Below are 14,856 nucleotides of genomic sequence, written 5' to 3'. Positions count from 1 at the left end.
AAGCTGATGGTGCTGGAAAGACAGATGGATGAGTCTTTTTTCTTTTCCCCCTCCTCCCTGTTAATGATTAAGAAGCTGTTCTGTAAATATGATGCTCGCATGCGCTGGGCCTGCTCGCTCATCTCCTCACGGTACAGCACCTCCTCGACCTTCTTCCTCGTCTTCCTCCTGACAAAAGATCCACCGGCTGCTTCTGCTCCGCTTTAGGCCTTCTTCAGGACCCAATGAGCAGCTTCTTCCTATTTTTTATTTTTATAAAATAAAACTCCAAATGTCCCCCGTGCATGGTATGACTATGGCGATGAAGCGCAGCCGTGAGAGTTCGGCTGCTGATAGGCTTTTACCTCTTCACGCTTTCAACAAAACTTTGTGCGGCTCACAAGTGGACACAGCCTTCCGTGGACGCTTAAACCAGGACGATGATTCTGCCATCAAATCAGGTAAAAAAAAAAGAAAAAAAAAGAAGGAAAACTCCCAAAACACTAAATATAATTACTAACATTACTTTGAGGCTCAAATTAACGAGTATGCATTGCTATTTGTACATGTACAGTTTTGGTTCATTCTCTACTGCTTTGCTTTTAAGTGCAGTATGTCTTTCATCGTCTCTGATACTGTATTGGATTTACTTGAACAAAAAAAAATGACGCTGATTGGCCACGAGGTGGTGGCGAAAACAAATAAAAAGCCCAAACTGCAAAATGCCACAGTGTGGTTTCCAATTGTGATGTTGGGAATGGGCCCAGAACTTGTGCAGTGTTTATAAAGGTGCTTCAAATTGCTTGAATTTGAACCATCAGATTTTGGTTTAAAAAAAATAAATCCAATCTTTTTTAAAATAGAAGTACTATTGGCAGGGAACTTCAGTCACCTTCACAACAAGCTGTACTTGGGCAGATATAATAACTAAATGTTCACAAAAGAGGCTCCAAGATGTTTATTAACTGAAGCTTACTATTAAACTAAACATAAAACCAAGATGTGTATTTGAAACAACTACTTAGCCTCCACTGGAATACAAGGGGAAATATCATGGGCACAAGGGTTAAAAATGAGCATTTAGGTGTTGGTGTAACCCTTTCAGCAAGAACTATCGGAACATAAACTTTGCAGCAACACATGCAGAGAGAAAATAAAACAATGCTCACAGCCATGTATTCTTTATCCTCAGCAAAGAACAGCTCATAATTCTGGCGTACTCATCAACCGAAGACTTCAGCTCTTTATGTTGTTAAATAAAAACATAATTGTGAATTTTTGTGATTTCCTCAGAGGCGGAGGACAGCAACGAAATGGCGTCCTCAGAGGAAGACCAGGACCCGGACCAGGACCAGAATGAGGAAGTGAGTGCCAAAGCAAACTTGGCCTCCCCCACGAAAAGCATCAACAAGATGAGCAAGGACAAGAAGAAGCAGACACAGCTCACACTGCAGTGGTGAGCACCAATGTGCTATATATGAATGATGATGATGATGATGATGATGATTGTTGTGGTGCCCCCTATCAGGCTGGAGGAGAACTACATTGTGTGCGAGGGTGTGTGTCTCCCTCGCTGCATCCTCTATGCTCACTACCTGGACTTCTGCAGGAAAATCAAACTGGAGCCCGCTTGCGCTGCCACTTTTGGAAAAGTACAGTACCTTTTGTTCATCTTTTTTAATCTTCCCGAATATGCAAATAATTGTCTTCTTACGTCTGTGTCAATTGAAATGGTTTTGGGGGCTGATTTTTAATTTTCTGTCCTTAAACTGCCAGTATTGAGTGAGTTTTGGAGGTTGGTTATAGGGCTGACAAAATTGGTAAAATCATACAAGGATACCCACATATGTTGAAATTGATTGGTTATAATAATTTGTTTGACAAAAATAACAGACGCTGGCGCATTTTGGCTGCCGCTGCTCAACCCGTATTGTTTTGTGTTTTTTGTTATTGTAAAGTGTCCTTGGGTGTCTTGAAAGGCGCTTATAAATAAAATCTATTATTATTATTATCAGTATCGATTTGTGAAAAGAAATTAGCCATGTATAAAATTTCCACTGATCTGAGATGGAAAAAAAAGAAAACGAATTCACTCCTCTACAAGCAGCTTTTTAACATGATCGCTGATCATAAAGCTAAAAAAATAAAATAACATAAAATACCTGTACATGATAAAACTAATAAAATTACAAACCCTTTGGAGTACGCCTGAGAAACTGCCTCATATTTGAGTAATACTGTCAACTCATGATTTTGCTGTATTATTTTTTATTATTAGTATTTTTTTTATGTGTATGAAACATTTGGATGTTGTCATCAAACTTGTTAAAAAAAAATTATTATTTTTTTGCCTCAATCAGACCATCCGACAGAAGTTCCCTCTCCTCACCACTCGGAGACTGGGAACCAGGGGACATTCTAAGTAAGCACCACTTTTAAACCGTCATATTTTTCAATCCTCATTTTCACAAAATTGTTTTTAGTAATTGGTGTTACATGACAGGTATCATTACTATGGCATCGGCATCAAAGAGAGCAGCGCTTACTATCATTCCGTCTACTCTGGGAAAGGTTTGACCAGGTACTTGATACACGTAATGACCAAAACGATAACATTCGATGTCAAACACAGCAATTAACATCAATGTTTAGATTCTGTGCTTGGATGACTTTCCTTTTCCTGTCGGCAGATTTTCTGGAAGCAAGATGAAGAATGAGGTAGTGTCTTCTATGCGCCACCTTTTGGAAACGTTTGTATGTTACTAAATAAGTCACTGAATGATGCTGACGCGCATGTTGTGTGCAGGGAGGCTTCACCAGGAAATACTCTCTTAGCTCCAAAACGGGAACGCTGCTCCCGGAATTCCCCAGCGCCCAACACCTTATTCTACAGGGAAACATCTCCCGGGAAAAGGTTCTGTATGGGGGGACTGGGCACTTGATGGACCCCTTATGTGACATAATAATTCTAATTAAAATAATAGGTGGACACGCTGATCATGATGTACAAGACGCACTGTCAGTGCATCTTGGACAACGCCATCAATGTCAACTTTGACGAGGTGACGTCTCAGTTTGGTACGGACGGCCTAGCGAGCGGTCCGGCGACGCTCACGTGTCTTCTCGCGATGCTCTTCCAGATACACAACTTCCTGTTGCACTTCTGGCAGGGCATGCCCGACCACCTGCTGCCGCTACTGGACAACCCGTTGCTGGTGGACATTTTGTGCGTGTGCGACTCCATTTTGTATAAGGTAAGCCGCCAAAACCAGCTAAACTCTACTCAAGTCAATACAGTGCATTTCCCACACATTTAGAATTGTCAATCAAGTGTCGAAAGTGTAATTTAAAGTCATCTCAAACCACCTCCCTCTGCTTTTTTATTTCACGTTACTATTATCATAGCTAGATTTTGTGATTGACAGATGTGCTCATCACTCCTTTACTGTGCTGCCGGTTGGAATAATCATAATTGTGAATTTTAATGAAATATAGAATGAATCAGATGACATTTTCTTTTTAATCCGCTCAGGTTTTAACTGATGTCCTCATTCCCGCCACAATGCAAGAGATGCCTGAAAGGTTTGCTTTCTCTTTTAAGGAATCGAATCATTGTTCTATGCCATTGCCATTTTTTAATGTCATCACATCAGTGCTGGTTTAGACATTTGATGAGGTACCCCATCTCAAAATATCACCAAACAACAATTTCTGCCTTTACATTAAAATGAGGGATTGAGTTTGGGTAAACGCACAGTTTACCCATCCATGAGTTTTGTGTACCGCTTTTTTTTCTTCATTTGGGTCACGGGTGAGCATTGCAAGGCACATGTAGACCAATAGCCATTCACACTCTAATGCACAGTTTAAAATCTTGACCTACGAGGTGTGTTGTCCTTTGGCTGTGACAAAATTGTGTGCCGAATAAAATGATGTATCGTGTCTTGCTAATCATGGCGTGTTTGATATCTGTCAGCCTGCTCGCGGATATCTGCAACTTTGCCAAGCACTGGGAAATGTGGCTGGCCTCCTCCCTGGACAACCTCCCACAATGCCTTGCTGCCAAGAAGCTGCCCATCGCGCGCCGCTTTGTGTCCTCCCTCAAGCGGCAGACGTCCTTCTTGCACCTGGCGCAGGTAACGTGACATCCATGTCGGCACAGAAGTACGTATATTCAGTGACGCCTCACTCAGCCGGATGGCCTGTGGCTGCCATACGTTAGCACGTCTGGCTAATTGGATGAGAGAATGTCCCAAGAGAAGATTTCAGTCCCGAACTTACCAAGATAAGTTTCAAGTCCTGAGTACAGGTTCTAGTCCAATTGGAAGGTTCTGTGCTTGTCCCAAGTAAAAATTCCAGTTCAGAGAGAAGGTTCTAGTCCCAAGAGCAAATTCTTGTCCTCAGGCCCGTATGTATTTTTCTCACGATAATCCTTAGTGTCGACAGCTATGTCTGTCTGGCTGCACTTCTCAAGATTTGAAATATTCCGTATATATACTGTGTGGGAGTCAACATTTAAAATAATCCGATTACAAATGACAGAAATAAATTTTGTTTCCAGATATATTAATGAAGGAGAGGCATTAAGTTTGTACACCGAATTCTCCGCAATGTAAGGTGCTTTGAAGTATAAGGCGCACCTTCAATGAATGTCATATTTGAAAACTGTTTTATAAGACGCATAGAGTCGAATCTACAATCGTGGTTGTGTTTACCTTATGCATCCACTAGATGCAGCTATGCTAAAGGAATACAATACAATACAGCTTTATTTATATTGAGCCTTCACAATCATTGCAGCTGCAACAAAGCGCGTGACAGAACATTTAAAATACTACGTCCAAGAAATTAGCTACAATAGTGGTTGTGTTTACCTTATGCATCCACTAGATGGAGCTACGCTAAAGGGAATACAATACAGCTTTATTTATATTGAGCTTTCACAATCATTGCAACTGCAACAAAGCGCTTGACAGAACATTTAAAATACTACGTCCAAGAAATTTGAATATTGATCCATATATAAGGCGCATCGGATTATAAGGTGCGCTGTCGGGAGTTTGAGAAACTGGAATGCTTTTTGGTGTGCCTTAAATACGGTGCTTTATTGGTTGTCACTTTCTGAATTTTAGTTCATTTACTTGCATTTGTTTACTGGGCAGACCTGCCACATGCAATATGGCAGACGCATTGACATAACGTAACAATGGGCCGGTGTGCTTAATGGGACTCCTGTGTAAAGCATGTCGATGACTGTCTATGTGTGATTTTGCCGCCGGCGTCACACCTGGGCAGATCGCCCGTCCGGCGCTGTTTGACCAAAGCGTGGTGAGCAACATGGTGGCGGACATGGACAATGTGGACCTGAACAGCATCAGCCTGCACTCGCTGCTCAGCATCAACGCCAATGGCGAGCAGCTGCATGACGCCCACTCCGACTGTAAGTCGGCGTGTGATTGATGACCCAAATGAGGATCTCTTGGACTTGGCCTAGATATACACAGCCAGACTTAGTCCTACTTGCTGAACACATGTGTTTCCCCGCAGACGAGGCCATCGCCGTCTTCCAGGAGCTGAAGGAGCTTCTAAGGAAGAATGCCACCGTCGAATCCTTTGTCGAGTGGCTGGACACCGTGGTGGAGCACAAAGTCATTAAGGTCCCATTTCAAGTGCTGTACAGTGGACCCTGCGATTCTGCGGAATCACAGATTTGATTTTATCAATGCATTTATAACTTAATTGATGCCCGAGCGCTAAAAAGTGCGCACGTGAGAATATCTTTTGGCGTAAGTTTTTATTTGTTATGTGTGTGATGTTAATGTCATTTTGGCACCTCTTAATTGTAAGTCACCGCTTAGTAATCGGCAAACAGATGCAGTTAGCTTTTTGTGTTTGTGTTTTGCTGTTTGCTCAGCCGGGTAAACAGGGCGGTCGCTCGGTGAGGAGGCGAGCTCAGGACTTCCTGCTGCGCTGGAGCTTCTTCGGCGCCCGCGTGATGCACAACCTCACACTCAACAACGCCGCCAGTTTCGGTGAGCTGACGCCACCACGCGCCCGCCGTCGTCTTCGCGCTATTAGGACTCCCATGAATCATTCCGAGGCTCCATTTTGCGCCCGCGCTCTTCTTTACACAATGCAACCATAAATAGTAATCATTAAACAGTCTTATCTCGGGTTCGTGTGCTCGCTGTTTAAACACACTGTGTGTGAATAAACATGCACGCAGAGTCACGCACGCACGCAGAGTCACGCACGCACGCACGCACGCGTACTCCCAACAGCAAAGCCCTGCTGGACAAACAGAGCAATTGAATGCTAAGCACCATGTTTCTCAATCCAATACAGTACGTTTGGTTTTATATTATTATATTCTTGAAGTTGTTATCGTATAATGTTTCATACATTTGGTGTTTGTGTATTACTTTAATGTTACTTAGATGTTTCTATATTGTTTCCTTTTTATTTTATTTCATCCATCCATCCATCCATTTTCGAAACCGCTTATCCTTACAATGGTCGCGGGGGTGCTGGAGCCTATCTCGGTTTTCCTCGGGCAGTAGCCGGGGGACACCCTGAACTGGTTGCCAGCCAATCGCAGGGCACACATAGACAAGCAACCATCCGCGCTCACAATCACACCTAGCGACAATTTAGAGTGTCCAATCAGTCCGCCATGCATGTTGTTGGAATGTGGGAGGAAAACGGAGTACCCGAAGAAAACCCACACAGGCACGGGGAGAACATGTAAACTCCACACAGAAAGGCCTTAGCCGGGATTCTATCCCTGCACCCCTGCACTGTGAAGCGGATGTGCTAACCAGTCGACTGCCGTGCCGCCCATTTTATTTCATAATATTTTATTCTGTTCTTATTTTTCTATTATTACAAAGTTTATTCATACTGTATTATTTTAGTAATATTTCATTTTATATCAAATATTTTCTTTTCATTTCACACATTTGCTATTTTTATATAATTTTCATATGTTTTATATTATATATTAAATTTGTAGTTTTATTTAGTTTTTCATTAAAAAAAATCTTTTGAACAAATATTAAAAGCACCCAATGTCATACAAACACAGTTGCGCCTCATTTTCTTTGGCATGCGAGCCTTTTTAGCAGTTTGAGTGTGGAACTGAACTGCGGAAAAGCGGGGTCTTCTGTAATCAGCATTGTAATACTCATAATAATAAGTCTAATTTATGTATGAGAGCGTGCATCTAATTGGACACAACAGGAGTTTCTTCATGTTTCTCCACAATATCGTTTCACTTTCTTCCCCAAAATAGACAACTCCCACCAAGTGCATGCCTTCCCCATCTGCAGTTGAGTACATAACTACAGTATGTGGATGGTGTTCAGGTTCCTTCCATCTGATCCGGATGCTTCTGGATGAGTACATCCTACTGGCGCTCGAAACCCAGTTCAACAACGACAAGGAGCGCGACCTGCAGAACCTTCTGGACAAACACATGAAAAAAGAAGGTAGGCAGTGATTGCACACAGTGGATCTCAGTTTTTATCTTGCATAAATGGCCAACTTTTTCCATTCTCTCAGGGGCCAGTAAAGCAGCCTTTTTGGCATGTCCCAGCTCCTGCTTCCTAGCCAATCGCAACAAAGTCAGCAGTGCGCCTGTCGTCGTCGACCAATCGGTGAAGAGCGAGTCCTCAGGACAGGATGCCTCTGTGTCTCTGGCGGACAACTGGCAGCGAGAGGTGGAGACGGGCGCTGCCATCGTCATATCAGTGACGGATTCTGTTAGCTTCCCTGGTGCAGGTACATTAAAAAAAAAAAAACCTGATTATTGTTTTGTTTTGTTTTTTTTGGAAACTTTACTCTCCAAGTCTTGGCACATTGAGTTGCCCAGTGTTTGAAATGTGCTCTTACTGTAAATAAAACTGCCTTGCCTAGCTTTATGGTTAATTACCGGTACCCAAAATTATTGTTGTACAATTTACCTGATTTCAGTTTCATAAGATTGCAGTTTCTTCCCAAAAATGTTTTTCTCATAAAATGATAACTTTATTCTGAATTTTAAAAAAATTAAGACTTTTATCTCATACCATTATGATTTATCTCCCCACTCCTGTTATGTTTTTTCCCCTTAAAGTAACGACTCTGTTCTTAAGGGGAAAAAAAACCTGTGTGTGTGTATATATATATATATATATCTCTCTCTCTCTCTCTCTCTCTCCATGGAGGATATATGTTCTCGAGCCTCTTTCAAAAAAAATAAAGACCAGCTTTTGCTTTCCAGGCGGTCCCACAGACTTTTGTGCTTCAGTCATGACACCCCCTATCTCTCCGGCGCCGCTGGTGCACAGAGGCTCGGTCATCAACCAGGGGCCACGAGCCCCGACTTCATCCTGCTCCTCTTCGTCTTCCTCCTCATCCTACCTCTCCACGTTGGGTGCTGTAAACCAGCCCAACCTCTGTGCCGCCTTCCCGGAGACTTTGTACCCCTGCTCAGCCTACTTCCCTACGCCCGCATCCGCTTACCAGCCTGGACTCAGGTCAGCTTCAACTCTCTTTTGTACAGCGCTCCCATCAGGTTTTTAATTGGATTTATTGTAAGTTAATTAGTGTTCTTTTTAGTATGTAATTGTTAGTGCGAAGGCAGCATGGTGGTCAACTGGTTAGCAGGTCCGCCTCACAGTTCAGAGATGCAGGGTTCCATTCTGGCTTTGGCCTTCCTGTGTGGAGTTTGCATGTTCTCTGTGTGGGCTTTTTCTGGGTACTTCGGTTTCCTCCCACATTCTAAGAACATGCATGGCAGGTTAATGAAACACTCTAAATTTCCCCTAGGTGTGATTGTGAGCACGAATAATTGTTCGTCGATGTGTGCCCTTCGACTGACTAATCCGCTTCATCCTCATGAGGGTCGCGGGTGTGCTGGAGCCTATCCCAGCTGTCTTCGGGCAGTAGGCGGGGCACACCCTGAACTGGATGCCAGCCAATCACAGGGCATACATAGACAAACAACCATTCGAGCTCGCAATCATTCGAGCCAAACTTCAATCGCTGGTGCAAAGATGGACAAGTGGGCCGGACCATTAAAAATTATACCATACTCTGCTATAAATAACCAAAATAATATGTCTTTCCTTTGTTTTGGTCTAAAGAAGCACAAGAACACGAGAAAAAATGTAATGAACATACCTTTTACAAAACATTTCATGAAGCACCTAAGATTTCCTTAGACAAATGTGCAATTTACTTTTATCATTCACATATATGCATTGCAACTGATCCCACTGACTGCACAAAGGCACAAAACCTTAAGAAGTAATTGGTATTGAAAAATATAGTAATTGTTGGATTAACCTGGCACTTTAAGAGGGGCGGGGCTGCCACTGACAGGTGACCGTTCGCGCGACGTATAAAAAGCAGGATCGCAGTATGTTACGTTAGTGAATACACTCGCTTCGTCGTCGGCATGGCCCAATGATAAGCTACGCGTGTGCTTTTCTTTACCAGATATCTAAAGTTAGCTTTAGATTCGGTGATGATCGGTTGCTTTGTTTGTCTGTTTTGCATTGTGTCCGTTGTGCTTTATGTTTGCCGCATCGCTATGCAATACAGTCAGTTACCGTTCGCAATCGGCAATGTAAACAGCGTGGGCTAGAGTGTTGCTCGAACAGTGGTGTCTTTATTTAACTCATTTTGCATAGTTGTCATGTTTGTCCAGCTGCAATTTGATGTTTGAACGAAGTACATTGCGTTGCAGCTGGGTTTAATCATGCCGGCGCTCCACTTCCGGGTTGGACCTTTTGGGACTTGTAGTTCTTTTATTCGAGTCGACTTGATATGTTTGTGATGTATGGTTTCTTACGTTTAAAATAATGACGATAATAATACATAGTGAAATCATGGTTGATTAAAGTACTTATTAAATGTATTGTTAAAATAAAAGTATTAATTAATGTAAATTCTATACATATTTACATCGTGATGCAGAAAGATAGATGTATTCATTTTTTACTGCATTTATCTGTGCTTTAGGTTATTACCTGCTTCTGATACTGCTACTGCAACTACTTCTGTTTCATCTACGACTACCTCCGCTGCAAAGTGTTCCAATAAATGTATCAAAAAAGTACAGAAAGAGTGATCCTTCCATGCTGGCCGACGATCCCTATTCAGAGGGCCGTGAAAAAACGGAATTAACTGAACAGTAATGCACTTTTAAGATTAATCGAGATTTATAAAGAAAGGAATTTTTAAACCATTTACACGAGCATATAAAATCTAAACGTAATCCCTGCCTACACCTTACAAACTAAGGAGAGTGCTATAATATGTGTAAAGAAAAAAGTATTGTATATGTCCTTGATAGCGTCTGTGGTGTTGGGTCTGTCTCAGTGACAGACGGAGACTGCTGTAGTCTTCTTCTCTGATCAAAACAATGTTGTCTTGTTTTGATCCTCTAATAAAAATAGTGTGTCCCCCTAGCGGATATTCCACGAATTGCACCTTATTAAAATATTCATTCCGTGTCTTTTATGCATTTTTTCACTTTTAAATTATCCTGCGGGCCAGATCAACCCTCCTTGCGGGCCGGTCTCGGCCCGCGAGCCGTACGTTTGACACCACTGTTTTAGAGTGATCTCTCAATCGAAATATTTTCATTTTGCAGATTTTGCAAACAAGATTTTACTTACCGGTATGTCATTATCCGTTAATGACTGTTAAAATAGTAGAAGTAGAAAAATGCAATTCATGATGAAAAATGGTGCGATTATTCATCTGACAGCACGAGATTATTTTACGTCCATTTTGATGTGGTATTTTTTTCCTGACTGGAGTGTAGTCAAATTTAGTTTTTTGTGTGTTGAGGCCCGAGGCGGAGAGCACATTCTCGTCTTGTGTCAAGACATCCTCCTTGGCCTACCAGCTGTGTCGTTACCCCGCCTTGGATGACCAGCAGCCTTCCGTCAAAGACGTCTTCTACGGAGATGGCCATCATTTCTCCTCCGCCGTGGGTCCCGCCTGCTCGCTGAGCCCTTACGCATCTTCCGCCCACCCGGCTTCCGGCTACGGCTCGAGCTCGGACGCCATCCTGAACGATCCCGGTCTGGAGGTTCAGACGGCGGCTCACATGCTGGATGCCGGCGATGGATTCGGTTTTGGACTCAACCACTCGACCGGCAACGGCAGCAGCAGTGGCGGCAATGGGACGGGACAAACGTATTCTGCTTCGGGACAAAATGGTAAGAGTAGCGTCACTGGAAAAGCAGGAACGCTGACCGGCCTCTCACGTTCCATAATATTTCAATTTATTCTTTTATTGGATTACAACTTTATTTAAAAAAAAAAAGACAACATCAAAAATCCAACATGAATCCCTGATGTAATGTGAAGTTTTTTCTTGACCTTCCTCCACAGATTATTTTGGAAACGGTACCTACCTGGATGGCCAGCGGATGGCGCCGGCGGTGGAGCAGCATGTGTCGGTCATCAGCAGCGTAAACCCCCTCCTCCTGCTTCGCTCACCATACTCCGACGTCCATGACCCGCTCAACATCCTTGACCGGCCCTGCAGGAAGAGTGGAACCTTCTTCAGTGACGGCCACAATGACACAGGTGAGCTACCAAACGTTTTGCATGACTGCCGCATTTTAATCACGGACAAGATTTGGCTGCTGCTTTGTTCCTTATTTACTGTTGTTTTGGTTTCAATAGTCAGTTCAGTTGTTTTCATGACTGTAATTCGATTCAGGAAACAATTTGGTTATTTTTAGGTTGTGTTTTGCAGTTCTTTGGTTTTATTAGTTGCAGTGGTTAATTTTCAATGTCAATTGGTTTTAGTCAGTTACTGTGTACGTTTTAAACACTAGACAACTTCGTAGTTAAGTTCATTTTTGCTGGATTGTTACAAATTAGATTTTTGATAGTTGCGGCGATTCATTTTTAGTAGTTAGTAGGTAATAGTTGTTTGTTAGTCAGTCTGTCAATCAGTCAGCATAATCCGTCCGTCCGTCCGACATGCTCCATCATGACACGCTGGCTATGTTATGACAACGCACTTTTTTTTTATCGCTGAGCCTCAGTTCAAACAGCCTTCAGCTGCAGCGGCGCTGTGTGGTGGAAACATGACTTAAGTGAGCCAGCAGGCAAAAGTAGGCTGAGCATGAAGGCAAACAAGATGTCCAGCCCGTCATCCGTCTCATATGTTGTCTTGCTAGGCTCGGCCCCCTGCATGTACGCCATATCCTCGTCGGCCTTCTCCCCCCAGGAGGCTTCGTTGTCGCAGCAGCAGGACCCAGTCTCTTCGCTGCCCCCCATCGACACTGTCTTCATGGGCGCCCCAGGGGTACAGTGACACAAGCAAGACCCATCGGTTCCCCTTCAAGGTAGGCCGACCCCACCTGCAGACGACGGCTTAGTTACGGGGATGTGGTGGCCGTTTTTCCATTCCCGCCTGCAGCAGCTTTTTTCTTTTTTTTTAAATAATTTATTTATTTTGGGCGAGGAGTGCTGCACTTTCCACAATAAAGGTCAAAATATTGAGGACTTGCCAGTCATTTTCTGTATGACAATAGTATTTTACACTTAAATTCACAGATATGTAATTAGACTCAGTGATACTCAGCAAAAAATGTCTTTTGGCAGTTTTTTCATCTTGTCTTTTTTTTTTTATTAATGTATATATTGCCACAGTGTTTCTGCAAATAATAAATAATAAAGCAATAGGGTTAAAAATCAATGATCGTTGGAGAGAACAAGTGACAATGCTGCTGGAGTGCCCGCCGTCGTTCTTATCTGCCGCGCCAGTGACAGATGGCGGCGCGTGTGCCTGTTACAGCGTGTTACACCTTAAAGTACTTTTAATTACACAGTCAATAATGGTGGGCCACAATTGGCCCAGCGCTCGTGTGGAAACAACAGAAGGCCCAAGGCAAACTTTGGGACAATGTTTAACCACAACATGGCCAGCCAACAAGCACCCTCCAGATGGCCTCACTGACTTCTTTTGTCTTAATGATGAATGAGTCAAAAAATGTCATAATCAATGCAAATTCAAGTTAATGAAATGGTAATCAACAATTTGTGTTTTTATTTATTTATTTACTGTATATCTATCTATCTATATATATATATATTTTTTTTTTCTATCATTGTATATCGTAACATTCAAATTGAGGCAAATTTCCCCATTGGTGACAAATCTTATTTTATGTTATCTTATAATCCAAGTAAATAGAATTCCCCAAGATTCCAAATACTCTACATTGAATATAATCGTGGCGGTGCCAATATTTATTGTAAAAATTAAGGTGTGATTTATTCCCTCTATCATTTTAGCCTGTTGATTATAGATTTAAAAAAAATCAACAACAGTGACATTTATTTAGTAGGGGTGTTCACACGGCAAGATTTGGTCCGGTGCTACACCGGGGCTGCCCCAGTAGAGCGTTCACACATGCAAATTAGCTCCGGCGTAGCCCCGGAAAAAGGCTTACACCGGACCAAATTTGATCCACCTCAGGGAGGTGGTTTAAAAATTTGCCCCGGAGCAAATGCTCGTTTGCGAAGCAGCACCGATGTAAATTTGCACGTGTGAACGCAACTGGGTTAAATTTGCTCCAGAGCAAATGCTTGTGAAGAGTTTACGTACGGCGAAAATGTGTTGCTTTCGTGCTCTGTCGGACTTCCGTCATGTGTTTGTTTAATAATGACACAAGACTTGGCTGGTAACATCTTTCCTTTTGTAGGAGACTGGACTGTCTCGGAGTTGTTAGTGTAGTTTGTTCCTTTGTTGTGTGTTCACAATCCCCCGCCCCCCATATAATTTATTTAGTGATTTCCTCTCTTGATTTTCTGTTTGGCGCATGATGTGTTTGCTTTTCTGAGTGTCATTGAAGTCATCGTTGATTTACGTTTTCGGGGGCGGTCACTCTCAAGCAGAAGGCACGGAGACCGAGAAGGAGAAGGACGTGCCTGTCCAGTAGTCGTTTGAGTTGCGTATACGTTTTAAAAAGAACCAACACGACAGCTCATTTGTTTTCTGTCGTTTTGCTCCGCTGCAGAAACTGCCGTGTGAACGCAAGTGGGGCTGCACCGACGCTGTGCCGTTGCAGACACGCTCAGCAGCTTTGTACGTGTGAACGCTCCACACAATTTGCTGCGGTGCAAAATATATCGCAACAAAATACATCGGTGCAGCGCCGCAGCAAATGTGTGCCGTGTGAACACCCCTAGTAAGTAGAGAATTGCACTCAATGCTCCACCTGACAATTTAGGCTAACAGCAGCTTTGTGATACTCATCATGAAGGTCACAGTATTGGGAACACTCGCTTCACCATAATGTACCCATTATTAGTCAGTCATTTTCACCCCACGTTTTTTTTTTTTTTTGTATGGAGCTCAACTGAGAGAGATCGCCACATTCCAACTACACTTAATTGCTTTGGCCCTTGAGAGGAAAAAAAAGTGCTTCAAGGTTGCAAAATAAGAAATGATGAAATAAATACAAATAATGAGAAAACCAGTGCACGATCATCAATTGACTTCAGGAAAGTCAGCGCAAGTCAACTAGGACTTCGCAAAGTTTAACGAGGTTCTGCTTCAAAAACTAGACATCAATTTGTCAAGAGTCCTTTACATCTTCCTTTCAAACCACTTAGGCTTCGTCAATAGCTGCTGATTGTGATTCCAATTTGATTCACGTGTTGATTGTACGGCGGGGCAATTAATGGAAATGTAATTGTAATTTTGATACCTTCTGATGATAAAAACATTCAAGTTGAAGAAAAGCAATTAATAATGCACTACAGCTTTCTTTGTATTCACAACAGCTGCAACTATAACAAATCATATCTACTGCAACATAAAATTTGCGATTGGCTGGCAACCACGTCAGGGTCCACCCC

General features: G+C 42.6%; 1 protein-coding gene across 1 annotated transcript; it reads left to right on the top strand.

The window, feature by feature from the left end:
* Positions 1–271: 271 nt before the first annotated feature.
* On the top strand, positions 272–12,591 carry rfx6 (regulatory factor X, 6). Its single transcript, XM_086100439.1, has 20 exons — positions 272–440; positions 1,273–1,435; positions 1,508–1,631; positions 2,340–2,401; positions 2,483–2,560; positions 2,670–2,697; positions 2,786–2,893; positions 2,964–3,041; positions 3,120–3,233; positions 3,512–3,561; positions 3,956–4,115; positions 5,275–5,419; positions 5,527–5,636; positions 5,894–6,011; positions 7,344–7,466; positions 7,540–7,758; positions 8,240–8,495; positions 10,819–11,192; positions 11,368–11,565; positions 12,168–12,591. The coding sequence occupies exons 1-20, from the start codon at positions 272–274 to the stop codon at positions 12,302–12,304; spliced, it is 2,814 nt and encodes a 937-aa protein (XP_085956565.1). The 3' UTR covers positions 12,305–12,591.
* The last annotated feature ends 2,265 nt before the right edge of the window (positions 12,592–14,856 follow it).

This window comes from Hippocampus guttulatus, chromosome 20, assembly GCF_054856545.1.
Source record: "Hippocampus guttulatus isolate MCC_2025c chromosome 20, RoL_Hgut_1.0, whole genome shotgun sequence".
Lineage (NCBI taxonomy): Eukaryota > Metazoa > Chordata > Actinopteri > Syngnathiformes > Syngnathidae > Hippocampus > Hippocampus guttulatus.
Note: the sequence above shows the minus strand (reverse complement) of the source record. Positions and strands in the feature narration are given on the sequence as shown.

Coding starts and splice junctions, on each gene's coding strand:
- rfx6 (XM_086100439.1), top strand. CDS start 272: ATGTCCCCCGTGCATGGTATGACTATGGCGATGAAGCGCAGCCGTGAG. Junction 441..1,272: donor TGATTCTGCCATCAAATCAG/GTAAAAAAAAAA, acceptor TGATTTCCTCAG/AGGCGGAGGACAGCAACGAA. Junction 3,562..3,955: donor ATGCAAGAGATGCCTGAAAG/GTTTGCTTTCTC, acceptor GATATCTGTCAG/CCTGCTCGCGGATATCTGCA.